The sequence below is a fragment of the Melospiza melodia genome, chromosome 4, assembly GCF_035770615.1.
Source record: "Melospiza melodia melodia isolate bMelMel2 chromosome 4, bMelMel2.pri, whole genome shotgun sequence".
Lineage (NCBI taxonomy): Eukaryota > Metazoa > Chordata > Aves > Passeriformes > Passerellidae > Melospiza > Melospiza melodia.
Genome location: NC_086197.1, coordinates 91,792,879 through 91,819,101, shown reverse-complemented (window position 1 = coordinate 91,819,101; position 26,223 = coordinate 91,792,879). Strand labels below are relative to the sequence as shown.

The 26,223-nt window shown below is 41.3% G+C and overlaps 1 protein-coding gene across 2 annotated transcripts in view; it reads right to left on the bottom strand.

Moving 5' to 3' along the window:
* Positions 1-5,329: 5,329 nt before the first annotated feature.
* The window catches only part of RSBN1L (round spermatid basic protein 1 like), a 47,079-nt gene continuing 26,185 nt past the window's right edge, over positions 5,330-26,223 (bottom strand). For both annotated transcript variants that reach the window (XM_063155577.1, XM_063155578.1), the window contains 5 exons: positions 17,834-17,971; positions 17,491-17,633; positions 15,797-15,964; positions 10,778-10,886; positions 5,330-10,698 (listed from right to left, as the gene is read on the bottom strand). In XM_063155577.1, coding sequence (XP_063011647.1) covers positions 10,045-10,698; positions 10,778-10,886; positions 15,797-15,964; positions 17,491-17,633; positions 17,834-17,971 — 1,212 coding nt within the window. In that variant the 3' untranslated portion in view covers positions 5,330-10,044. The remainder of the gene's footprint in view (positions 10,699-10,777; positions 10,887-15,796; positions 15,965-17,490; positions 17,634-17,833; positions 17,972-26,223) is intronic.

Genomic DNA, 26,223 nt, shown 5'->3' with positions numbered 1-26,223 from the left:
GCTGTTCTAATATGATTACTGATGCTTGTGGCATGGAATAAATATGGGTTCTTCACGTGCAGGTAGAAGACCTTGTCAGAATAACCACAAATGTTCTACCCAGAGTATCCAGCACATTGAGTAATCCTGGGAAAGAGGACTAACATTTTCTGCTACTTATCCTATCCTGTAAGTCAAGAAATAACCAGTTAACAGTAATTTCCATAAGGAGCTAAATTTGCTTTAAAAATCAGTAACAACTGACAGCAGCCAAATAAGAGCAAGAAAAAGAACACCTTTTTTTTTTCTTTTTTTTTTTGTTGTTGTTTTTGACAGTGAGATTCAGTGAGATTCCAGTGTAAAAATAAGCAGTTTTCTAAGCTGCTGAAACAGCCCATAACCAGTATGTTAACCCTAGGGAACACAGTTGGTAGCTGAGCTGTGCCAGCAATCCTGAGATCCAGAAAAGAGGGAGACAATGGTATTTTTTTTCCAAGTGAGAGATCAGCAATGCTGCAAGAGACTGAAAATACAGGGTGAGTGTAAAATCCTGCATTTGTACCTGCCTCAAAATGTTACTTGAACAAGACAGTCTTTAATAGCTGAGGATATGAAATTTTTGGGGGTGAAGCCTTGGCTTCATGGAGCACTGGCAAACTCAGATGTGAGGAAATGACCTTTGTCAGGTAACAAGTGAATAGGACTTGAGGGAAGAGCTGGAACTACAAGTGTATTTTGTGGGCTAAAATGCTCTTCCAGGAGACACAGTACCACCAAATTCAAATGTAGCAGTTATCTGGGACACACTGAAAATACTGATCCATTCCTAGAGACAAAAGAATGTCAAGTGAATGAAAAACAGTCTAGGGTAACAGGACATACCTAGACAAGTGTTTCACTAGTAAAATGTTAAGTATGTACATTCAGCTGTACTTGTCTGTGGAAGGAAGTCTTCCTGAAGTGTTTGGATTTACTCTTGCTGTTTGATCACACAGATGTGGGTAAAAACACAGAGGAACCATATTGTGGGAGACTGCTGAAAGAGCTTTATCTAAGAAAACATGTTCCATTCTAAGGCAGTGAATCTCAATTCAGAATATCAGGTAACAAATCCTCTATAAAATGAATTTAAGTCATAATTATTTCAGAATAGTTGACTGTCCTATCTTGCTAAAGAGAAGCCAGGAAAAGACAGAGACAAAAGAATTAATTATAAACAGTAGCTGTTGTTAAAAAATGTAAAATATTTATAAATGCATTATTTTTATTATAACAACTTGTCATCTTTTACTAAGCAAAGCCAGGTACCCAGCCCCAAGATATGCACATCAGGTCATTTGTGGGGAGTGCCTAGCAGGAACAGTTGTTTGGAGGAGGTGTAGCTTTGCATTGGGTACTTCTGAAAAACACTTCACCTTGCTCTGTGTTTGAGACTTTTTGCCCATTCATGTGATGCTCCCGTGGAGAACCTGACTTCCTTCAGTCTTGAGTGATTTTTCAAGTGAAACTGGCACTTGTGATGAGGATGAGCTGTGGGGAGGGGGTACATTAATGTCAGAACACACTCTGAGACCTGCTGTGAGAGAGAGCACTCACCTGTGGGTGCCACAGGTGCCCAGGTGTGGGGTGGGGAGAACAGGGTGCTGTGTGGGGTGCAGAGAGCAGGGTGCTGTGTGTGGGATGGACAGAGCAGGGTGCTGTGTGTGGGTGCAGAGAGCAGGGTGCTGTGTGTGGGATGGACAGAGCAGGGTGCTGTGTGTGGGTGCAGAGAGCAGGGTGCTGTGTGTGGGATGGACAGAGCAGGGTAGCCATGTGTGGGATGGACAGAGCAGGGTGCTGTGTGTGGGATGGACAGAGCAGGGTGCTGTGTGTGGGGTGCAGAGAGCAGGGTGCTGTGTGGGATGGACAGAGCAGGGTGCTGTGTGTGGGTGCAGAGAACAGGGTGCTGTGTGTGGGATGGACAGAGCAGGGTGCTGTGTGGGATGGACAGAGCAGGGTGCTGTGTGTGGGATGGACAGAGCAGGGTGCTGTGTGGGATGGACAGAGCAGGGTGCTGTGTGTGGGGTGGACAGAGCAGGGTGCTGTGTGGGATGGACAGAGCAGGGTGCTGTGTGTGGGATGGACAGAGCAGGGTGCTGTGTGTGGGGTGGACAGAGCAGGGTGCTGTGTGTGGGTGCAGAGAGCAGGGTGCTGTGTGTGGGGTGGACAGAGCAGGGTGCTGTGTGTGGGGTGGACAGAGCAGGGTGCTGTGTGTGGGTGCACAGAGCAGGGTGCTGTGTGTGGGGTGGACAGAGCAGGGTGCTGTGTGGGGTGCAGAGAGCAGGGTGCTGTGTGGGATGGACAGAACAGGTGCTCTGTGTGTGGGATGGACAGAACAGGGGCTCTGTGTGTACCCAGTTCTGTGTGTGGGGTGGGCAGAACAGATTTCATCTGCGTGTCCCACTTGGTTCTGTTCTGCCAATGGGACCCAGGGCACAGAGCCCCTGCCTGGAATGCAATGCCACTCCATGGCTGCCAGCTGGACCTGGTGCATTTGTTATGGCTGCTTTCACAATTTCTGAAGAGTATCTAAAGCCCTACCTCCCGTTCAGGTAAACTTTGATGACCCACTTAACAAGCAGTGATACAAGTGTTGAACGAGCATTCAAGCACCTGAGACAAGGTGATTTTATCTGCACACACACTTACCTGTGGTAGGTATGGGACCAAGCATAAAATAACACCCAGAGTCCTTTTCTTCTGATGATTCTGGAAGAATAAAATTCCCAATCCCCTTTTTCAGAGGATGCCAGGACAGCCCTGTGCTGCTCAGGAGAGCAGAGCAGGTTTCCTCGGCCAAGCTGACAATGGTAATTGATTGTTATGACATAAAACAAAAGATGGAAGAATAAGAACTGGCTTCATTGGAACTTGGTGTGTTATTAGCAAGATAGGCCATGAATGGTGACTCTGCCCCCTTAATAAACCCCTTCTCTTCCACAGATGTAACAATTATCAGAAAGTTTGGCATCTCTAATTAACTACAATCACACACAGTCCCTACAAATCTCCTTGTAATTGTTGCCTCCAATTCAAGAGAAAAAGATCAGCAATATCAGTTTTGGTTGGGGGTTTGGCTTTTTTTTTTTTTTTTTTTTAATAAAGTTTACCAACCTTGAAATAAATGATTTGGAAAGCTGAAGCAGATGCTTCTTGCTGGTGTCATACAGAAATCACACACAGCCAGACAGAAGTGCTCAATTTTCCAAGTTCCTTGCCCTTACAGGGGAACTTGGACAAGAGCATTTCCCTTTGGAGAATTCTGTATCACATTTAACTGACCTGAACAGAGATAAGATCTTTGTGCACACATCTCTGCCTTATCAGAGCTTCATGCAGAAGGATCTGTGACACAAAGTACACTATGGCCCACTGTGACCTCTCCAGAAACAGCTGCAGGAATTAATTACATCTGTTCATAATTACACTGTTCTCAAAGGTGCTGATGACAGCTTGGAAGTGGAACCAATTTCCACCAATCTCCTCACACATTTTCCTAAATTTACCAACTGATCTTCAGTAACAAGATAAAACAAGTGAAAAGCAAATGTGCTGAAGGTGGCAGGAAAAGGAGAGCTCCATGCTGAGATGACTCACACTGATTTGTGATAAAAAAGGCACAAGGATGTCTCAGCTCCCTGCAGCAGCTGATGGGGGGCAAAGGAGAGAACCTGCCTTTCAGGAGCTTGGTTTTAAACTGCAATTCAAAAGCTTGTTGAAACCAAATGGAAGTATTTCTGTGCACTGATGATATATGTTGGACTTGGAGAGATACATTTCACATAATTTCTCTCTTTCCATCATTTATACAGGTTTGAACACTTCAGCATGCACTGCAGGTGAGTATCTGCTTTTGTCTGATAACAAAAAATCATTAACACACGTGTGAAAGGTCATGAAACTGAAATTTGCAATTGCCAATTCTTACTGCTTTTCTTGATTTGTCACAGTTTTAGAACAGTATCCGGTTTTGTGTTCTTTTGATACTTGAAAAATGCATCCCCACCTGTAACAAAGTTTAACCTGAAGGCTCTGAGAACACGTGCAGACACACACAAAATGCACTGCCAGGCACAGAGGGCAATAACAAAGCCTGAACCAGCTCAGGACAGGGGCACACAACCATTTGAGAGCTGCATTATCAGTCTTATTTCCTGATACATCTGTAACACAGTACAGAAGCAAAATGCTTGCCTAACCTAATGAAAATTTTCACATTTCCATAGTGTAGAAAGTTGGGTGACACAAAGTGGAATTGAAAGTGAAAATTACGAAACTCCCAGAAACTCAGAATTTTAACATCAGGTGTTCCCTATTTTAACATCAATATAATTTTGGAAAAAAACCCCAAAACATAGCTTTTCAGTCAAAAAGCTCCTGAATAATTGCATCCTTAGAAATAAGTTGTTTGAATTTACTAGCATGGAAACCAGCACTATCATGTAACACATTATGCTTTTTAATTAGGATTGCAGTAAAAACAACTGTGCTGAGTTGTGAAAAGAACATTTGCACCTTTTCACTGTAACTTTACTGGTTTTTAAGGTTTTGATGGAGTTAATCTCCCATAAGAGCCCTGCAGACCTGAATGGGCCTGGGTATCAACTTGCTGCTGAGAAGCATCAGGCTTTGAGAACTTAGGAAATCTCTGCAGCTGGACCTAGAGTACTGTTCAATACAAATTCTGCATTTTTTCCTTAGATTTTATTGAAGTGGGATAAAGAACAGGAAAATCTGCTATTCAGTGATGCCATTCCATCTGATCTGCCTTTCCTAACAAAACCAACATGCCAAGCAGACAAATATAAGAAAACTCTCCCCATGTGCAGAACAACAGCCTAAGAGCAAGAAAAAGGAAAGCAATGAGAATGTGAGCTTAGTTCATCCACCTTAATTTTTATCTCAGTGTTCCTTCTGAAGTTCATGAAAAAATCACCGCTTAAAGATGTTTTTTAGTCTAAAAATTCCGTTTCTGTGATTAATTAAAACACTCAGTTGCTTCAGCTCACACTGGCAAGTACCTGGGTGTTACTCTTGCATGCTAAGAATAAAGATTTCGCAGCCTTATGTTACACAGTCTCCCACACACAGGTCTAATTCTCAAGATTTTCATCTCCAGACACCAGGACCAGCTTTCTCTGCCCCACTTTGGCTCAACACAAGCAGCTGAGAAAGCTCCCATAAAAAGCACAGTCCTTAGAGCACAGGCCTGAGCTGCACCCAACATGGCACCATCATTCCATGGATGGCAAATTCAATGAGAAAACAGAGTGTCAAAACAGCTATTGAAAAATCAAACTTGATAAAAATAGAAGTTTAAACTGCTGTTTTAATCAATGTTTGTATCAGGTACACCAAATATTAAAGGACTATTCAGGACTAACGCCCTCATCAGTAGGCTCATCTATCAGCATGACCAGAACAAGAGAAGATCAATGTTTAGCTGGCACTCAAGTACAGCATCAAAGCAGAGATCATATCAGCATCAAAGCACAGAGAAAAACAGTGGTTAGAATATAATACACTAAATTTGCAATGTCAGTATCCCTGATGATTCTAACAGAAACAGCAACCTAAATATTGTGAAGTTAATCACTGCTTCTGAACAGAACACAAAATAACTTGCATTTTTAAGAAAAATGAAATGAGTGACTGATGGGAATCAGTTCCCCAAATATTCCCACATATGTTGCAAATTCAGTGGGATCTGCACAAAATATCAGTAAGTTCTATACAATTTTAAAGTGCATTTCATCTGTTTAAGAAAGTAATAAAATATCAGCTGAAGACAGTGACTCATAATCAAACCAAACATTCTTGACAGTCATTCACAGCAAAGCACAAAGCAGTGAAAATTTGTTTTTTCCATTTCCAGCTTGGATACATCCTGCTAAGGTACAGGCACTGTGCTGCCTAAACACAAGGCTCTCTACACACCTGACCACTACAAGGAAATAAATAAAATGACACTTGAGAAGCTTGAGGAGCTCTTTGATCTCTTGGTCAGAATCAGTACAGCTTTCAGCCTAGCAGTGACACGTGGCAGTGTGCTACCTCACAACAGTTCATTCTGCCAATGAACAAGGAGAAATCACGGATTTATTTTGGTCAATTCAGCATCTTATTCACATGCAGATATTAGAAAACAGTCATTTTGATAAATGAACACCAGTCTTGTGTTTCTTGGAAGACTTACTCAATTTTCCAAATCTGTGATGTTTGGATTGCTCTCACAGCATTCTACCATTTCAGATTTCCATTTCCTACATCTTTTGCAATTCCAACTTATTTACCGTGCACATGTATATCCACTTAAAAATCAACTTTATTTATCACCAAGGAATTCTTTCACAGATGAAGAATTAAATCATCACCCTCTAAAATAATACTTTATTTCTAATACTAGATAGAGTTAATATTTCAGTTAAAGTAGTATTGAAATATTCACTATAGTAACAAGGAAGGGAAAATCTGCATGCCAGCAGTACCTGTAATGAAAATTCTTTCAGAGTCAATTTTCAGGCATTTGGAGGGCTGGGAGTGACACAACACTGAGTAACACTTGTATGTAACACATGAAGTCAGTTGCCAGTGAAATGCAAAAGATCCAATAATAAAAAACGAAAAAAAAAAAAAGGTAGCTACCCCCCTTGAAAGCTTTTTTAGCAACTGTAACAATGCAATTCTTTGCTACCCAAAAAATATGTACCAGGATCTAGGAAAACATCTAATTTTCTGCACATCATGTTATTAACTGGAACACCACTGCACGTGCAGGGAGATGGGAACAGCACCAATGGCCTCGGGCCGCTCTCTCCAACCTGCACAAGAACAAGGGCCAGGAGAGACAACTCAAACACTGGAGATTTCAGCCAAAATAACAAAGGTTTCTCTATCACCAGAATCCAGAGAAGGGGGAAAAGCAATAAGCAAGGACTAATTGCAGTACAGCAGAACACATGAAAGATTTATTGCTGAAGCAAAAGTCTGAAGATGAAGTTGTATGCAGCAGGAATAAAGGCCACAGCACAGGACTGGAGCAAGGCCTTTGTCAAATTTGGGAGGTGACGTTCTCAGAAAAAGTACTCCCCTCCCAGAGGACAACCTCATTGAAATGAACATACCACAGGGAGAGGACACTTCTGTTAAATCTTTTCTTTAAAAAGCAAGTAACTAAACATTAATGCAGCCAGACAGCCGAGACTGCAGACATCTGTAAGTGCAAAGGGAGGTCTGGCAGCCATTGAAAATCCCAATATGGTTCAAATCCTGTCTGCAAGGAATTCTGCCTGAAGTGGGAACCTAGTCTGTCTCAAAAAACCAAAAGAATATTTAAAAACTGCAAAAAAGCTGCCACTTTAAAACATCTCTTAGAATTCTGAAAGTGATAAGAACAAAATGGGTTGAATATGTGGGCACTTCAGAAGCAAAATCTCAGGACTAAGATACCTGAGCAGAAGTTCAAGACCACATCAGCCAAGACCGCTGAGCAGGTCTCCAAAAGGAAACAAAGTTTGCTCATCATTTTCAAAGATTTGTTATTTCTGTCTGAACAAGGCCTATGCTGCAGAAAGTTGGCAGCTGTCCTGGGGGATGTGTGTCCACACTTCACTGAAATCTGACAGGTTACCCAAAATGACTTGAATGAACCCAAATGGATGGTCAGTGCGTGACCAGCACACTGGTAAGGTTTGTTATTCTGAGTCAACTAAACAGTTGTGGGAGTTTGTTTAGTGGGGGTTTTCTTTTAAAAAGCAGTATCTGGGAAGGCTGTTTGGCTAAAGCTGGAGCCCTCATCCATCCCAGCTGCAGAGCTGAGTGCTGGGTGCTGCTGCTCTCCCATGGGCAGCACAGGAATGGCCAAGTAACTGTGCTTGGATGTTCATGAAGCCAGAGATTACAGGTGGAAGCATTATTTCCAGAAAAATCCAGAAAACAATAAAGGGAGCTGAGACCCCGTTCCTGCTATAAGCAAGGCTCACATTCTTACATGAACAAATGAATTTTTTCAGATCAGAATCTGCTAGAGCAATAAAATACCACATCACACATGGATCATTTGCTCACAGCAAAGGGGAAAGAAAGATCCCTGAGGCTGGAAAACTGGTAGTAATCTCTTAGCCAGCATTAAAGAACACAGTAGTAAGACTTAAGGATGCATTAGCCACATCCAAGAGACTCACATTTCTATTGCTTCTCTAATACATATTTATGGCTGTGTAGGAGTGATGTTTAGCAATTCAAATATTGATTTATAATTTCTTGACAGACATATTTTGGAGTAAACCAATCAGGGCACTTATCTAATAAATAGCTGATTTTAGTGCCACCTGTGAGTATGCAGTAATATTTTAAATTTTAAACAACCTATAAGGAAAAAAACATTTACAACAGAAGGACCTCAGGTAGTTGAACTGGACATTGCCTGAAAATCACATTTTTCTATTGCTACAAATGAAGCCAAAGTGACCACTAATTGCATCAAAGTTTATAATCTGGGTACTTAAGGATGTACAACTTCCAAAAACGTTATACAGAAAATTCCTAACAAAAATCAGAGATACAGAGGGCTTTGGAAATAATAGGCCTTGGATGTGAAATTTTACATATTTAGTTGAAGGACAGGCTGTAGGGCAGTTCACTGCTGTGTGCAGCTATCCAAGAGACACAGATCACTTGGCTGTGTTGGAACTACACAGGAGTACAATACACAGAATAAACAGGTTCATGACAGAGTTACCAGATCAGATGCTAGCTAGCCTTGAAATTCTTTTCCCTCAGAACACAACCTAAAGAATCCCAGTGCTCCATAGATAGGGAAAGAGAACAGTTAACTTGGACACTGCTGTTATTTCCTTAATGAAACACCTCTTGCTTCCAAACTGTGACTCATGAGGAGCCTTCCCAACACACATGTTGGCAACACAGCCCCTTTACTGCCTGGCACTGTCAGCACAGGGACAATTCAAATCCAGTATGTCTCTGTCAATTACAGGTCTCTGCCAAAGTTGAGGCCTTTTCAGCTTGGTAAGTAATGACTTAAATATTCTTTTAATTGCAGTCAGATAACAGATCTGAAGGAGTGGTTGCTTTTTTGGCTTGTTTTGTGGGTTTGTTGATTTTTTGGTTGGTTTTTGTTTCGTTTCTTTTTAATGGGAAGTGGAACTGTCTGAAGTGTGCCCTGAGCTGGGCCAAGAGGCAAAGCCCAGGAGAGAGTTTGCTCCCTTGCACCTGCTCATCTAGAGAGATGCAGGCAGGCACTGGCAGCACTCCTGGAGCCCACTGAGTGTCCAAGTGCCCTCCAAACAGCCAGCCTGACTCCTTGTTCCTCATGGTATCTGACAGCAGGAGTTTGGGGAGTGCCTGAAATAAGGAACTGTGTGAAGGGAGGACTGATTCTGCCTTCTGACTAATCTGCATTTACAGAGATGCCTCAGCTCTACCTCAGTTTGCTACAGCTCCTCACCCTCAAGGCATAAGGGCATCCTATGCATTAGTGGCAGGTAGAAACATAACCACTAAGAGAGGCAGTTGAACTGAATTATTTTTTGCAGACCCAAAAATAAAACCAATCTGTTATTATGAACCTTTATTAAGCGGCTCACATTTCAGTATAAATCACACTAAAAAGATTCTTAAAAAAGATATTTACACTACAGTGCTGACACATTTAAAATGAAAAAATTGGTATAAATAAGCTCTATGGAAAAGCCTGGAATTGTCAAAAAGAATTCTGGCTCATCTTACAAAAAATATATATGTTAAATGTCAGCTCTACTCTAAAACCTACAACTCAAAATTATTTAAAGACTTCTTTATGTTAAACCTGCAGTGTTTACAGTGCATCTGGCCCTAAGTGCTTTGATACTTCACAGTTATGGACAGGCACTGAGGAATGTTACAAAGCTACATAACTATTTTCTGTAACAGATGCGAAGACAAGTCACAAACTTGCCTCACAATTTATGATCTTTACATTATTACATCATTAAGTTTAAAAAGGAATTTAAAACCATATATACAAATTTAGCACAAAAAATCATCCTCTCTTTGTCCATGCAGTTTTGGATATGATGAGCTAGGCTGCCTTGTATCATCTGGATGTACGTGACCTCCAGAGCACAACTTGCCTTCTAAGTCCTTGTTGCCGGTTTCAAATTTAGAATCCATTTCCAACTTTAGTGATGTCAACTCAGCGTGACCCAGCCTAGCCTGGACATTCTGTCCCCCGACGTCATTGGGCGTCGCTGTCTTTTCAGCAACATCAACATTCATGGGCTCTTCTTTTACTCTGAGGGATGCAAGAGGTTCATGTTTTACGGGCACAAACTCCTGCTGCAGGTACTTGGTCTGCAGAGCATCTGCAAATTTGGTGTCTTCGGAGGTATCTTTGCTCATGGTGCAAACTCTGTCAGTCTGAAGTCCAACAACCGAAGACTTGGGGTCTGCAGAGGTCCCTGCTTCAACAGGATTTGTGTTTTGAGAGAGTTCTTCCTCTGAATGATAGAGCTTGAGGCGGATGTGCCAGGCCAAACTACACACAGCTGAAACTGTTTTGAACTGGTGCACGACGTTCCTCGGGATGAAATAAATGTCATTATCGAATAACTGGATCCTGGCATAGCGAATGCCTTCCCTTCGCAGCTGATTAAGCTTGGCATCATCAACCCACTGGACACACTGCAGGGAAAAGGTGGGCAAAGGTGAAAACTCTGACAGCACTCAGAGGCCTCTGACCATCAGTTCTCAGTGTGCTCACCTGTGAGAGTGGAGGCTCATGCAAATCCAACTGCATTCGCTGAACTACCTCCAAGAAGTCCTCAGCATGAAAACAAATTACATCTTTGGTTATACGAGGCTGCTCACACCTACAGAAGAGTAACGAGTGCACAGTCAGTGGCTGAAACTGCCATGCTGCAGAAAATAACAAAAAGTCAGCAAGCAAGGATAAAGCAAATTTTTAACTTAAAAAAACGCAACAACTCTACCATAATCAACAATAAAAAAAAGTTGATCAGAACAGTTAATTCTAAAACACAACCTCATTAAACTGGTTAAACAAATTAACGAAAATTTCTTTATAAGTGGAAGTAAAGGCAGCAATAAAAGGCCAACAAAACACACTATTTTCCATTTCTATTTTTAACTGGCCTCTCGGTTGCCTACATGCTGAAAGACAGCTGTCCCAGATACACTGGGCTTACTCTGTCAGCACCAGCACCCATCAGGTACCTGAGCACAGAGCAGTCTGACTGGGAGCCCTGTGGCAACCCCTGCTCAGCACCTCAGCCTCCAACACCTTGCCCAGAGTTGGGAGGAAAAGCTGAACTAAGCTGCCAAAATGCCAGTAATCAGTCCATACTGGCATCCTCCACAAAACATCCCTTAAAAATACATCCTAATTATGCTCACCAGAGAGAGCTACACAAGAGCAAAGTCTGAATAAGGCTTTGTCTCCATATTCAAATTGTTAGGAGAAACATCTCTAGTTCCAAAGCATCTCTCCCAAAGAAATACACACCATTAATACAGCTCCTCTGGAGACTACAACTAGAATCAGCTCACAAGAGGAAAAGGCATCTACAATCCTCATAAATTCCTGATCTAAAGGCCAAACTCTGTTCCTCACTGAAAACGTGTAAAAAATAAAAGCTCCACATACTTACTTTAGAGGGATGTTTGCATTTTAGAAAGACTTTTTAAGTTTAATGTGATTATATGAAGATGTCATTTATAAAGGATAAAGCTCACCTTGGAGCAGTTTTGCAAGGACAGTTTCTCAGCCAGAGAGAGCCTGGTTAGAACTTTTGTCCTTGCCCCTGTGCAGCCCCTGGGCTGACAGGAATGCAGCAGCTCCTCAGGGGGCACAGCCAGGCCCTGCCCATGGCAGCAGGGGTCAGGAGCCAGGGCTGCCCTCCTGCCTGTCCCTCAGGGGGCACAGCCAGGCCCTGCCATGGCAGCAGGGATCAGGAGCCAGGGCTGCCCTCCTGCCTGTCCCTCAGGGGGCACAGGCTGCACAGCCAGGCCCTGCCATGGCAGCAGGGGTCAGGAGCCAGGGCTGCCCTCCTGCCTGTCCCTCAGTGAGCACAGGCTGCACAGCCAGGCCCTGCCATGGCAGCAGGGGTCAGGAGCCAGGGCTGCCCTCCTGCCTGTCCCTCAGGGGGCACAGGCTGCACAGCCAGGCCCTGCCATGGCAGCAGGGGTCAGGAGCCAGGGCTGCCCTCCTGCCTGTCCCTCCTGCAGCAGGGCTGGTGCTGCCTCCCTGCCTCCATCCCTCCAAACATGGGCTACAAGTCACACACAGGGGCTGGGGAGCAGCTGATGCAGCACAGCTGAAACATTCTCTTCTGAAATATTTCAGAATCCAATAGATGTTCAAGAGCCCTTTTTTAAAAGCAAGATGAGCACATATTTTTATATTAAGATATATATGTGTCCTGTTATTACTGTTCTAGGAAGCAGGCAATGGTGTACAGCTCATTCAGGCTTTTTAAACATAGGAGACATGTTTATTTTATTTAGGTCATGGCCTCAATAAAGCAAAAAAATAACCAGTCTGAGGCTATTTCCAGGAGAAAAAAAAAATCCCAGATCAACTACTGAAAGTATGCTAGGGAGACTTTTCAGACCACATATTTTACTTATTAAAGATTAAGATGTGTCTCTGTATTTTGATCCATATACTCCTGATTTAAACACTGAAAGCAAAAAGCTTCAGAAACACTTCTAACCAGTGGTGTTAAAAATATTAACTACATTCATCTACCTTTCATAATGCAGGCATTTATTTTTTAAATATGAATTTGCATTTGGAGTCCCAATATTTGTAAATGAAGTTAAGACTTAAAATCATTTTGCACACTTAGAGAACTTCAATCCAAACTGATGTGTTCTCCCAGCAGTGTCTATTCTGGTTTATGCATTGTCATTCCTACTCTCAGTCCATATGGATCTGTCCAAGAGGATGAGGGATCACCAGCTCTGTGCTGCAATTTTGTCACAGAACACAATATTCCTTTTGCAAGCAATTGAGAAAAAATACTATCAGATAATTTTAAATTCTGCATTTGCAGATTTTATCTTTAACACAAATCTGACATGATATTTTGCAAAACCTTTATTTTAGGTATCATGTATCTCCCCCCAAGCAGAACTACAGCACAGATGTTCAGTTAATGTCCAAAAGGACATTAAAAGAAAACAAGCCATAATATAACTTCAGAAAAATCTATTTAAGCCTCTACTAGAGAACTGCTAGAACTGGTTTTGGCAGTATTTTTTCACCTTAACCTCATTCTTCAAAAGGACTGGATTCCTTTTGCTGTGACTTTTCAAAATAGATTCAAAACTAGAGGTTTCACCACTAATATTCCTGGCCTAATGCATATATAGGCAATATATAAAAAATTCCTATGATCACACAGAGAAGCTCAACTTCAGTCTCTAGAACACAAACCTGAAAGCTGTTTGCTGAAGCACAGGTTTCATTTTGCCAACAACAATGCCAAAAAGTGCCTTTTGCTGTCCCTGTAAAAACCCACCCAAATTTCCCACATAAAAATGTTATACATTTCCATAATTAAAATTTCACTGGCACTTCACAAGTTCTAAAGCTCATTGGGTATCACCAATGAAAATGGCATTAAATAATCAGCATGATCAAACCTGCACTTATCCAATTATAGTTCAATCCTTAAAATGTTTGCTAGCAATAGTCACAGTTGTTCTGTAAATTGCAAATACTCAAAAACTGAGTAATTTTACAAAATACCTCAAATCAAGATCCTGTCACAACTGAGGAAGGACAAATATTTTTTTTCTTCTTCAAAATAAAATGTTTAGTTTCAATGTCTGTCCTCTAGCACCATAATCTGCTTTTTGCCTTTCAATAGTTCTGCTCCTGTCTGTTCTTAAAGACAACATTTATCCCACCTAGCATTAACATTCATCCTTATCAACTAGGAAATAAATCCTACTTTCTTTAAATCTACAGCAACTTATAAAGCTTTTTTTTGCCCACTCAATCCATTTTTATGGATTTAGTTCAGGCAGCCCAGGAATTGTTTTATTTTCTCCTCACAGAAAGCATTATTTTTATGTACATTATCTCATCACTGAAACGTGCATTTTTACTGCCATGGTGCCTTAATCACCCCAGAACGTCTTCAACTTTTCAGATTTGTTCAACTACTCAAACAGATTAGAAAAAAGAAACAAAACAAAACTGAACAAAAATCAAAACTGGATTTTTCAAAACTTGTCATTCATGTTGTTTCCTTTAAAATAAATCCACCCATAGATTGCAAATTACAGCAAAACTAATACCTGAAATAATTTCAATGTGCTACATTAATCCATGATGTTTCATTTTCATAAGCCCTGATTAGTTCTCCTCATGTAAGTACAAGTGGCTTTTCAAAATTACATAAAAGTGGAAAGGGAAAGCAGCAATTATAATTTAGGCCAAATCAAGCCTGAAATACATAACTTTTATTGTGTTGCTTGTGTTGTATATTTTATTCCTCTCCACATATCAGTTACAAATTTTTTATTCTGAATTAAAAGATACATTCAGTCTTTACACTGAAATAAAATGCTGATATTTCTTTTTTATTCCTCAAACTGAAGGACTTTCAAGTATGCTATAAAGCTATAGGATGAGAATGGGAAGTTCCCAGACACTTAATCTCCACAAACATCCAAGTTCAGAGGGTGGGGTTTTGTTTGTTTTCTTTACTTCCTTTGCAAGTCCCTCTCTCAAGTGTGCAAAGTGGAGTTTAAAACACTCAGATCTACACAGTTATCTCAGCTCTTGCCCTGCTACTGCTGCTCAGTCTTAGTTTACCACAGCACAGTCAGAGCAAGCAGGAAGCTGAAGGCTCCCACTGTCACCAACCTGAAGAGGAAGGAAACTGAAAACCTCAGAGCCCAAGAGACAAACACATTATCATCTGAACAATCCACTTCTTCCCCAATGACAATTATTCTACTTTCTATGTCAATGAACTCATTCACTGTAACACAAATTCACATCATTTTATCCACAGGGAATTCACTTTTCTAATTTCTAGACAGACATAAAGAAAAGGTATTTATAGTGTTTACATATGCAAAGGCACCCTCCAAAACTAAGATCATTCTTCAAAACTAAGGTCATTCCTCATGGTCTGAAGATGTTGAAAAATGCCTCTTCAATGTGGACCAGGAAGCCCATATAGTCATGGGCTTTTTATTTAGTTCACATGTAAACAAACTTCAAACGAGGCACATTTCACTTCCTGAACCTCACACAGCAATTCTAAGGACAAACACCAAATATATCACCCAACTTCCAACAGGATTTTTCCTAGGTGAGCTTCCATAAGTAAATCAAGGTTGTAACAACTATGACTTGGGAAGCAAAAGCATAAGAACTCTGTGTATCTCCAGACAAAGAACTGCCAGAAGGTCTCTCCATGTGCACCTCTGCTGCAGCAGCAGCTCAGTCTCTATGCACCACTTGAAGCAAAATGAAGTGAGAGGTGTTTTTACCTCAGTAACAGCAACTCAGTTATAGCAGTTGAACTGTCACTGCCAGGAACCTTTCTGGTTTCAACCACATAGCAAAGCCACATGCAATTAAAGAGAGCAGACAAACACCTAATGCTCAGCCAGCACCAACGAAGTCTTCACTGAATCTTTAATCCTAGATTAACCTATTCCACACTCCTTTCCAATTACAAATGGCAACTCAGGCAAACATTTTCCAGTCACCTAGGTGAAGGCAATCAACACCTACCACTCCCCACAGTGCACAGCCTTCAACACCCCCACAGCAGCCGTGGTCTGTCGCTCAAAGCCTTGTCCTATGTGATCCGCATGGGCTCGCGTCCGGTCCTCAAAGAGCATCTCACGGGGCTCACTGGTTCGAGGTAGGTACTGCAAGTTTTTGATTTCATTGGTAGTTCTGCATAAGAAAAACAATGATGTAGAAATTTCTATGAATTATCTAATTCCCATCATAGCCAATAGGACTGGTCATCTACAAAAAAAAAAAAAATTTTCCTTATTTTAAATGGATTTTTTTTATAATTTAGTTTGTGTCCATGTCAGCGGGCACTGTTGAAATAAGTCCTTTTTACAACTTTCTGTGAAGTGCCTAAACACATTGATACGATCCCACTGAGCATTCTTTTCTCAAGACTAAATCCCAGTTCTCCCAGGCCACCAGACATATTCCAGCATGGCCATGTCTCTTAGCCTGGTGAGCCCAGAACTGGGCAGATACTGCAGATGTGTCTCACCAGGGATGAGCAGAGGGGAAGAACCCTGTCCCTCCATCTGCTGTGCTGCTTGTGCTTGAAATGGCAACTTCCCAGGATGAAGGTGACACTGACTGGCCTGCAGTTCCCCAGGTTCTGCTTCTTACCCTTCTAAATGATTGGAGTGGCATTTGCTTTCCTCCAGTCCTCAGGAACTTTTGCCAATTGCCGTAACCTTTCACAGACAGTGGCCTTGAAGTGATACTGGCCAGGTCCCACTGCCCCTGTGGGATATGACCCATCCCAGTAGGTCCCACGGGTTTGTGTCTGTCTAATCTGCATGCCTAGGAAGTTTCTTAATCTGATTTTCCTCCACTGAAGGCAAAGAGCCCCTGCTCCAGACACTCCTACTGTCTCCATAACAGAGCATTTCCTGAAAGTAAATCTCACTAGAAAAGACAAGTGCAAAAAATGCACTCAGCCTTTTCTGTGTCCTTTGTCCCCAGGCCCTTTGCCTCATTCAGCAATACCTCCCACTTTCCTAGTCTTTCTTCTACTGTCCATATGCTGTGGAAGTCCCTGCTGCCCTTCACATCCCTTGCCAAATTCAGCTCCAGGTGGTGTTTGGCTTTAACTGCATCCCTTCATGGTTGGACAATGTCTCTATACTCCTTCTGAGGCACCTGCCCCTGCTCCCACATCTCACACACTCCCTTTTTGTGTTCCCATTTTGAAAAGAACTCCCACAACAATTCCTTATGACATACAACACAAGTTCTGCAGAGGCTGTCCCTACTCTTCAGCTGGTCCTTATACCCAATGCCACAGCAAATCTTAAAGATTCCACTTAATGTTCGAGTTGTTACCTTTGAGGAGAGAGAAAAGCCTTTGTCCCCAGAGGTCACAACCATCTACTCACATGTAACAACAGGGGTATCAATTGCAGTCTCATGGCATGTATCAGTAATTGCATGTGTGTACACATTTTCCTGAAGTTTTCACCTTACTACAGCTCCAAAAATGACCAGCACCTTACTTGGCCAGACAGTAAAAATTAAAACAAAAGTTCCAGATTCTTACATCACAAAACAACAAAATTGATTTGGAGATGGAGATTTACACTGATTTATATTAAAATATAATATCAAACAGTAAAAGGTTTGGGATAAAATGAATTTGTAAAGAAAACACTACTAACCAGACATTTACCAAGAAAAATAATTCAGCTTACCTCTTCCTTTTGAAAGGTGACTTTGGCATGTCAGCCACAGGGATCATCTGCTCTCCTGGCCGTACCCACATTATGGGACCATCATCACTGTCCTTACGACTCTCTAATTTTAAACTAGAAAGTGTTCCCCATGGCAGTGTACACTAATGGAAATACAAGCCACAATTTTCAAGTGAGTTACTTTAAAAAACTTGTTAAAAGCAGCCTTTATCTCTCACAATGAAAGCACTTATTAGAACACTCTATTATCTAAACAAGTATCACATACTCTCACTTTATTATTATAACAGCACCACAGAGCACGGTGTCCCCCTTCTCCCAGCCCATTCCCTTCTGCTCTTACTTTTAAGAAGGGTGATTCTTCCAACATATCAAGGAATTCAGGGAAGTAATCCCCCACTTCCTCATCAACTGCTCCAACCAGGCTGATCTGTCTCATTGGGCCAGCTCTATACGTACCATGAGAGTATGTTCTTTTTACCTACAAGTAGAATATGACAACACAAGTTATACCAAGTCCTCTACTGTGCACAATCCACATTCCATGAGCACCTGTAAACTCTATGCTTATCCTTTCTGAGATAAAAAGATTTCAGTCCTTCAGTCTCCAGTGTATTTAAGATTATTATGAAGTCAATTACTACAGACAAAGATCGATCTTATTAAACATCCACAACAATTTGCATTTTAACACCTGAAGGGTAAACTGGAGTAACTATTTATTGCCTTTCAAGAAGATAACACTCCAAACCAGTAACTCTAAAAAGTTATCAATGTATATTATGCTCAGTGACTAGTCAATAAGGATTCTTACCTGGATTACTCAAGTCTAGCTGAATTTCTACCTTTTCTCTTGCAACAGGCAGAACTCTGAGTTACAAGTAATTTAACTCTAAACATTTCCTCTGCTGCTCATCCTCTCCAGTACTGCCTCTTTGTGAGCACATTAACCAGAGCAAATTAGTGAACACAAGGCCCATAAAGAGTTTGTACAAAAAGTGAAACAATGATCATCACTCCTTCATTTTTGTTGTGCTAGCACATCTTGTGCTCCCTTCAGACTTTAACAGCTGTAGCATTCACCTCTCATGAGAAATCTACTGTAAAATTTGAACAGAAACACATCTTGTTTTAAGGTTTTTTCAACAATCTGATCTGTTGTGTTAGATCACCAAAGTACTCAGGCATGAGATTGATGAGGATCACGTCCACTTTAGGCTTCTGATTTCCTATTTAACAGGCTGAAGGATGCTGGCATTATGAGATGAAATATGAAGAGCTCAGGATGGAGGAAAGAGCAGAGGGATTACTGCACACACCAAGTAAGGCTCCTCTACGACACCTCTAGACATTCTGCATCCAAAGCAAGAAAAGTAAAAAAAGGCAAGGAAAAGTTAATGAAACACTGCTTAGCTATGGCCCTCACCCAAACAGACCATTAACATCCCTAGCAGTTATGGCAGTGCAGAGGAGAATTCACAGCAGTTCCTGAAAATAAACCATGGAACAACACTGTGCCCTTCTGAGACACTCAACTAATGTAACCAGATCTTTCCAGAAATGCAGAACCAAACACTGTTCCCATCATCCCAGTCATCTGTTTCCTCCCAGCAAACAGATTCTAAAAGTAGGATTTTACAAAATGTCTTAGCTAATGCTACAGCAAGCCATCACAGACACACTGAAAAGAACAGTCCAGTAATATTCCCCCATTCCTCAAATCCTTAGTCATACATTTCCTGCAGGGATTTTTTTTTTTTTTTGCAGAGACAGCTGGTGATTTTGTGATAAAATACCACAAAACATTCATTTCTGCTGAATTTGCATCAGCTCAGTCCTCAGCTACATCTGTACTGGCACAAGGCATCAGGATCTTGTACAACTGCAGCAATGAGCAAGGAAGAACCTGAAAACCACTTTCTGAAGCTGCAGACACCCACAAATCTGTGACACTTTATTAAAATGTCTAACATGCAAAAGGATGTTTTACTCCACTGACATAAGTAGCTTAGTATTCCACCACTCCAGTCCAAGATATTGGGATGCTGTTTCCATCTACATCCCTGATTAAAGAGAACCATTTTTCTGCCTTCTCCATGCTTCTTTATGCTACCCCTCTGCCATGTAACAAGTGATAAGACAAGAGAAAGTGGCCTGAAGTTGTGTCAAGGGAAGTTTAGATTAGATATTAAAAACATTTCTTCACCAAAACATTTCTCAAGCACTGGAATAAACTCCCCAGGGAAATGCTGAGTCACCATCCCTGAAGGCATTTAAAAGATGTGGAATTTGAGGATATGGTTTAGTGATGGATTTAGCAGGACTGGGTTAACACCTGGATTCTTAAAAAAGGTCTTATAGGTCTTTTTCATCCTAAATAATTTTATGATTCATACAGAATATGATAAAGTGGTTGTGAAACTGCTCCAAGTGAAAACTCTAAAGATTCTCCTAAAAATACCAAGTTAAAGCTTGGAAAAGCTGTGAAGCTTCCAGCTGGATCAACCCACCCATCTGGCTTATATACCACTAGATGCTGGTAAAGAAAGCTAAAGTCAGCAAGTATTTAGCTGCAGCATAATGCTTGCATTAAGGAAGATCAATTAGGAAATTTTTCATTTGTTCCCAAAAAAACCCCCATGCCACTGAAGGTTAAAACTGAAAAATGAGAACAGCTTTTTCAAGCACTGTTTGTCCAAGCCCTTTAACCCCCTGGTTCCCAACCAACCACCCTCCCTTGGTCACAAGGCAGTACAATTGCTTCTCAAGATCCAGCTCAGGTGAAGAAATCCAACATGAATGCCTAAATAATGTCAAAGTTACAAATGATGAGTGGTTTATTCTGGCACCATATTCAGAACCACATCGTTGCAAATACAGAATGAAATGTCTGAGTGATTGTGAACTCTGCAGTGGCTTAACCCCAGGCAGCAGATACTGATCTTACACCCCCTGCTCACTCACCTCCCACTGTTGTGAGACATGGGAGAGAAAAGGAAAAGCAGGGAAATGTATGGGGCCAGTTAAACAGAGTTTATTCAGTGAAGAAAAAACTGAGGAAGAAAAACCACCAAGTGTTGTTCTCCACCACTCACCAGCTCCCACAAGCAGACTGATGCCCAGCAGTCCCAAGCAACAGGCACCTTCCAGTGAAGCCATCAGTGCCCTCAGGTTTTTTTGATGTCCTCACAGTCACTTGGGACCAGCTGTCCCAACCATGTCCCCTCCAGCTTCTTGCCCACCCCAGCCTACTCACCAGGGGGGTCCTGGAAGCCTTGACACTCTGCCAGTGATGCTCAGCAATAGCCAAAACACCAATGTGTTACCAACAGTCACAAACCCAAAACACAGTCCACAAAGAAAATTAACCTGTCCAGACCCAGTATAAGCAGGAAAAAAAAAACTATGTTGTGATCAAAGGGCAAGATTTGCTCTCTTTTCCCTTTTTTCCTGAGAGCATTAGTTCCTCTGAAGATGGACAGGGAGCAAGCCTAGGGAACTGATCTGAATTTAACCCAGGACTTACCTAAAAAATTTCTCTGTTTTATAAAATAAAAAATAAAGACACAGGTCATAAATGCTAAGGCCTGGCCAGAAAGGAGAGAGTTTGAAAGATGAAGCAGCTTTGGGCAAGTGAAAAACAACTCCTGTTTCACATCTTCCACAAACTAGGTGGTAGCACCCTAAACTCCAGTCTTAGAGAAGAGGGTCATGCTTGAACTGCATTACCTTAGATTAGGCTGAAGGCTTAGAAAAGCATGAGTAACAAGGTGTGGTCATTCCTAGTGAGGAGCTAATTTTCACTCACTCCCAACTTAGACTGCTACTAAGTAACAGTGTGAAAACAACAAAACTTCCCATTGATGTTTGGCCAATGACAAACCTAAAATTAATCCATTTTAACTGTAGCAGACTACATTAAAAAAACCAAAATAAACAGCCAAAGTAAAATTGAAATAAGAAAACCATAAGGAAAATTAGAATCAATAACTAGGCAACCAAGATACTGACTTAGATAAAGACAACAACCAAATAAATATAACCTATGGCATATTAGAGAACAGCAACATTTTCCCTTCCTATTACTGTCAGTATCCTTTGGCTGTTTTGTTCACAGGAAGCAAAATAGATTGCTCTGTGCATTTCTAAACTCACAAAAACAATATTGTTTTAAAACCAGTACTTATCAAATTCCATATTAAATTATGCACCGACTGCTAATAGAGTACTACACATATTAAGTATTTTATATATATACACCTTCTACAAAACAATCTTCCCAGATACAATTTCACAGCTTACAGTGTGACTAGGTTTTTAGAACTTTACAGACTTGCTCAAAACTGGAACAATTTAAATCCATAATAAAAGGAGAAATCAAGGACATGCTGCTCTTCCAGCATGTGGTCAGGAATGAACACACACAAATCACCAAATACAAGCATTATAAAACCATGGACAGGTAAAAGAGATAAAACCATAAAATGATAAATATGACATCCTAACTTCTTTCTTCTCATGTAGCTTACATTTGAAGTATGCCACCCTAAAAACACACAAAAGGAGACTGTGTCATTCTCTTGCACCACAGTACTGGAAAATTGTCACAGTAAAAGCACCACTGAATCCACAATTAGTAAAACTTGAGAATTATCTGCTTCTGTGACTTGCACGGCCTCAACTGATTTTTTAATGCAATAGCAAATGTTGTGACAGAAATGTCTTGGTGTCTGACAAGAATGTGAAGTCTAAATGCAAAAATACATATATATATATATATATATACATATATATATATATATATATATACCAAAAATACATTTCAGTAATGTCATCCTACAAGTGGAAACATTTTAGACACTATATGTTAAAGATTCTGTGTTTGGATAAGTCACAAAGTGGAGGGAACAATGCAGAGAAACCATGCATGTCAAGAGAGGAATTTCAAAAATGTAAACTGGGGCACATAACTGAATTCCTATTTTTAATATAGTAGGGTGTAGGTTGTTGTGGGGTTTAGGTAGAGGAGGTTTTTTTTCTTATTTGAAACTTCTTCATTTTCCTAGGATTTTAAGGTTTAGATTTATTTCAATTTTTCACCTTTAAAACCAAAAAAAGGCTGAGAAAAGTCTTCAGAGAAAAAAACTAACCAACAACAAACAAAATTATCCAGCAACTGAACTCAATTTTAAGAAATCCATGAAGTCCCACCAAAGACCAACAACAAAACCCAAAAACATTACACCACCTAAGAACATGCAAGGGCACGGAGGGTTTTGCTACAGAAGTGCACAAGCAATGCACTTACACACTGGTATCTCAGAGCAGAAAAATCTCATTTCAGAGTCAGGGTTCATCTCAAAGCTGCAGCCATGAAGAGGCCATTGCCACTCCTGCTAACTTGGTGCATTTCAGTGAAGTGCTCAAGAGGTTTTCTGTTCCTTGCCAATTTATTTCAAATCCTTAAATGCCTCCTTATACTTCCAGTTTCAAATGGGAGTTAACACTGAACAAATATTCATCAAAATCGCTCTGATTTTACAAATACTCCTTGATCTGTTTGGCTGCTTTCTACTATTAAACCACATGTACTTCATACTCCTTCATACCTTTTTTTAGGTCAGGGTTTTAGTATCAGAATGGGATATCTTGACAGTTCGGGCATTACTCAGTCGTCATTCAAAACCTAAATTCAACAACTAGTTTTTCCCAATTGGAAGTTTCTGGAAATGCAGTCTCAAGATTTGATCAGCTTAAAAGCAGGAACCAGATTCTATTGAAAACAAAGTTCTGCTGAAAACTACTGAAACACAACTGAAAAGACATAGTTCCAATACAAAAGAATTCTCTCTAGAACTCAGGAATATAATATATGGAAATAAATACTGCACAAATCTTTAATGATAAGGAAATGAAGCACTAAACAATGAATCACAGAATCACAGAAATTCTAGGTTGGAAGAGACCTTTAAGATCGAGTCCAACCCATGTTCCAACACCTCAACTAGATCATGGCACCAAGTGCCACATCCAGTCTTTTTTTGAACTCTTCAAGGGATGGTGACTCCACCACCTCCCTGGGTAGATGATTCCAGTATCTGACCACTCTTTCTGTAAAATTCTTCCTCCTTAATTCTAGCCTGTATCTCCCTGGGCACAGCTTGAGACTGTGTCCTCTTGTTCTGCCTGTTGTTGCCTGGAGAAAGAGACCGACCCCCAGCTCACCACAGCCACCCTTCAGGAAGTTGAAGAGAGAGATAAGGTCACTCCTGAAATTTTCTTTTGAAAATATTTTCAGCAATTCCCCTCAAATACCAAAGGAACTAATGATTTCAAGCAAGATATCACAAATTATTAAAGAGCTAAACAGTAAAAACCTCTCTGTAAAAGAAATGTTAAAGATCTAAACAAGGAGAACAGCAAGGAGAAGATAATATTAGAAGAGGCTAAAAGGGAAGAGGAATGACAAGCTCTGCGTCCAGAACCTGAAAAGGTGAGGACAACCCCTGACAAAGCCACACCACAAACATGAACTATCATTACTATCACAGGTCTTCCTCTAAAATACTTATTCATTAATATTTGACTATTCAGTGACCATCACAGCTAACATAGCAACACGAATTTATTCCAAACTGGGAACAAAATCAATGAAAATTGTTTCTCTGAAGATGCAATTGCCTGTTATTATGGAATGGAGCTGATTGTGTAGACCCACAGTCATCCTTGAGCATCCTTTGACACATTTCAACAATGTAATTTGCCAACTCAGTAATGAAACCAATCCCTCAAGAGTATTTAAGAAGTTCTGCTGGATTAATGAACCAAACTGAACTCAGCAGTTCAAGAAGCACCACATCTTGGCACTAGAACATGCAATTGGTAGGAAAGAAGGAACGAGGACATTTTCTTTTGGCAGAAAATCTTTAGATGGGCTCTGGCCATTTGTCAAATTGCACACTGCACAGTTAGAGTGACCTTTCCTAAAGTGAACAGGCTGAATGACGTACATCCTCTCATACCTACAGCACAAAGGCATCAAGGTAGAAAAAGACAAAGCTTTAATAAGTAAAAAAAGACAAAGCTTTAATAAATCAATGAGAACTGCAAGCTGTGTGGTGTGGCTGACAGGAGGAAGGGAGCGATGCCATCCAGAGCTGGAAAAATGGGCCCTGTGAACCTCATGAAGCTCAGCAAGGCCAAGTGCAAGGCCCTGCATGTGGGCTGGGACAATCCCAAGCACAAATGCAGCATGGAGAGTCCACTGAGAGCAGCCCTGGGCAGAAAGACTGAGAGGTGCTGCTGGATGAGAGGCTGAACATGACCCAGCAAGGTGCACTCACAGCCCAGAATGCCAAATGTACCCTGGGCTGCCACCCCAGCAGTGTGGGCAGCAGGGCAGGGAGGGCATTCTGCCCCTCTGCTCTGCCCTGCTGAGACCCCACCTGCAGAGCTACAGCCAGCCTGGGGCTCTCAGCACAGGATGAACATCAGCCTGTGGGAGCAAAACCACAGGAAGGCCACGAAGATGATGAGAGGGCTGAAGCACCTCTCCTATGAGGACAGGCTCTTCACAGACAGACTGGAGTTGTTCAGCCTGGGGAAGAGGCTCCAGGGAGGTCTTAGAGCAACCTTCAAGTACCTAAAGGGGACTGCAGGAGAACTGGAGAGGGACAGTGTGCAAAGGCATGTAGTGACAGAGCAAGGTGGAATGGCTGCAGACTGGAAGAGGGCAAGTTGAGCTGTTACAAAGGATTTCTCTGCTGTGAGGGTGCTGAGGCACTGGAACAGGCTGCCCAGCAAAGCTATGGGTGGCCCAGCCCTGGAAGTGTTCAAGGCCAGGCTAGATGGAGCTCTGAGCAACCTGGTCTAGTGGAAGGTGTCCTGTCCCTGCTCATGGCAGCTCACTGGAACTTGGCTGACAGCAGTCCTTGGGGTCCCTCTCAAAGCAAACCACTCCATGATTCTAATTCAAAACCACAAAACAAGTTCTTCACATCTGGAAGACAGCAGCACATCATCTTAAAGAAATAGGTGTCAACAGAAGACAGAGGAGCTAGAGACTATTTAGCCTAATTCCAATTTACAGAAAAATTCACTTAGCTGGATAATTGATACAACTATCAACTACCTAGAAAATAAGACAGTAAGAACTAATAAACATGGTCATGTAAAAAAAATTGAAAACAATCAAGTCAAACTAACCTTTGTTACTATGGCTGGATAGGCTTGTTCAGAGGACCAGTAGACATCTTAACATTTGACATTTCCACTATATTCTACAAACTGCTATAGAAACATGGTCTAATAAGAGCAAACTGTGGGCAGTTTAGTCAGTGCTCATATAATTATCTCATTTTGAGGCAGGCAGCAAGGATCCTTCCTTTGAAGGCTGTCTATCCTCATAAAACCCACAGGCATTGCAACACTGCAAGTCACAGGAAAGGATCAAAATTAACAAAGCTTGAAACTGGAGAGGGGGTCTGAATGCAAAGGATATAATTCAGTTTAAACAAAAGCAAGAACTACACTCACATACATATTTAATGAACTGTGTGAACCTGAAAGGGGGAGCAACTCAATTAGCAGAAGCTGCTGCTACAGCAGATCACAAACTGCTCTGAAAAAGGAAAAAATAGACATAGGAGCAAGAATTTGCAAGACACTTGCAGCAATCTTCTCATAGTCTTTGACAACACACCAGGCAGACACTGTCCATTCTTAGTATCATAT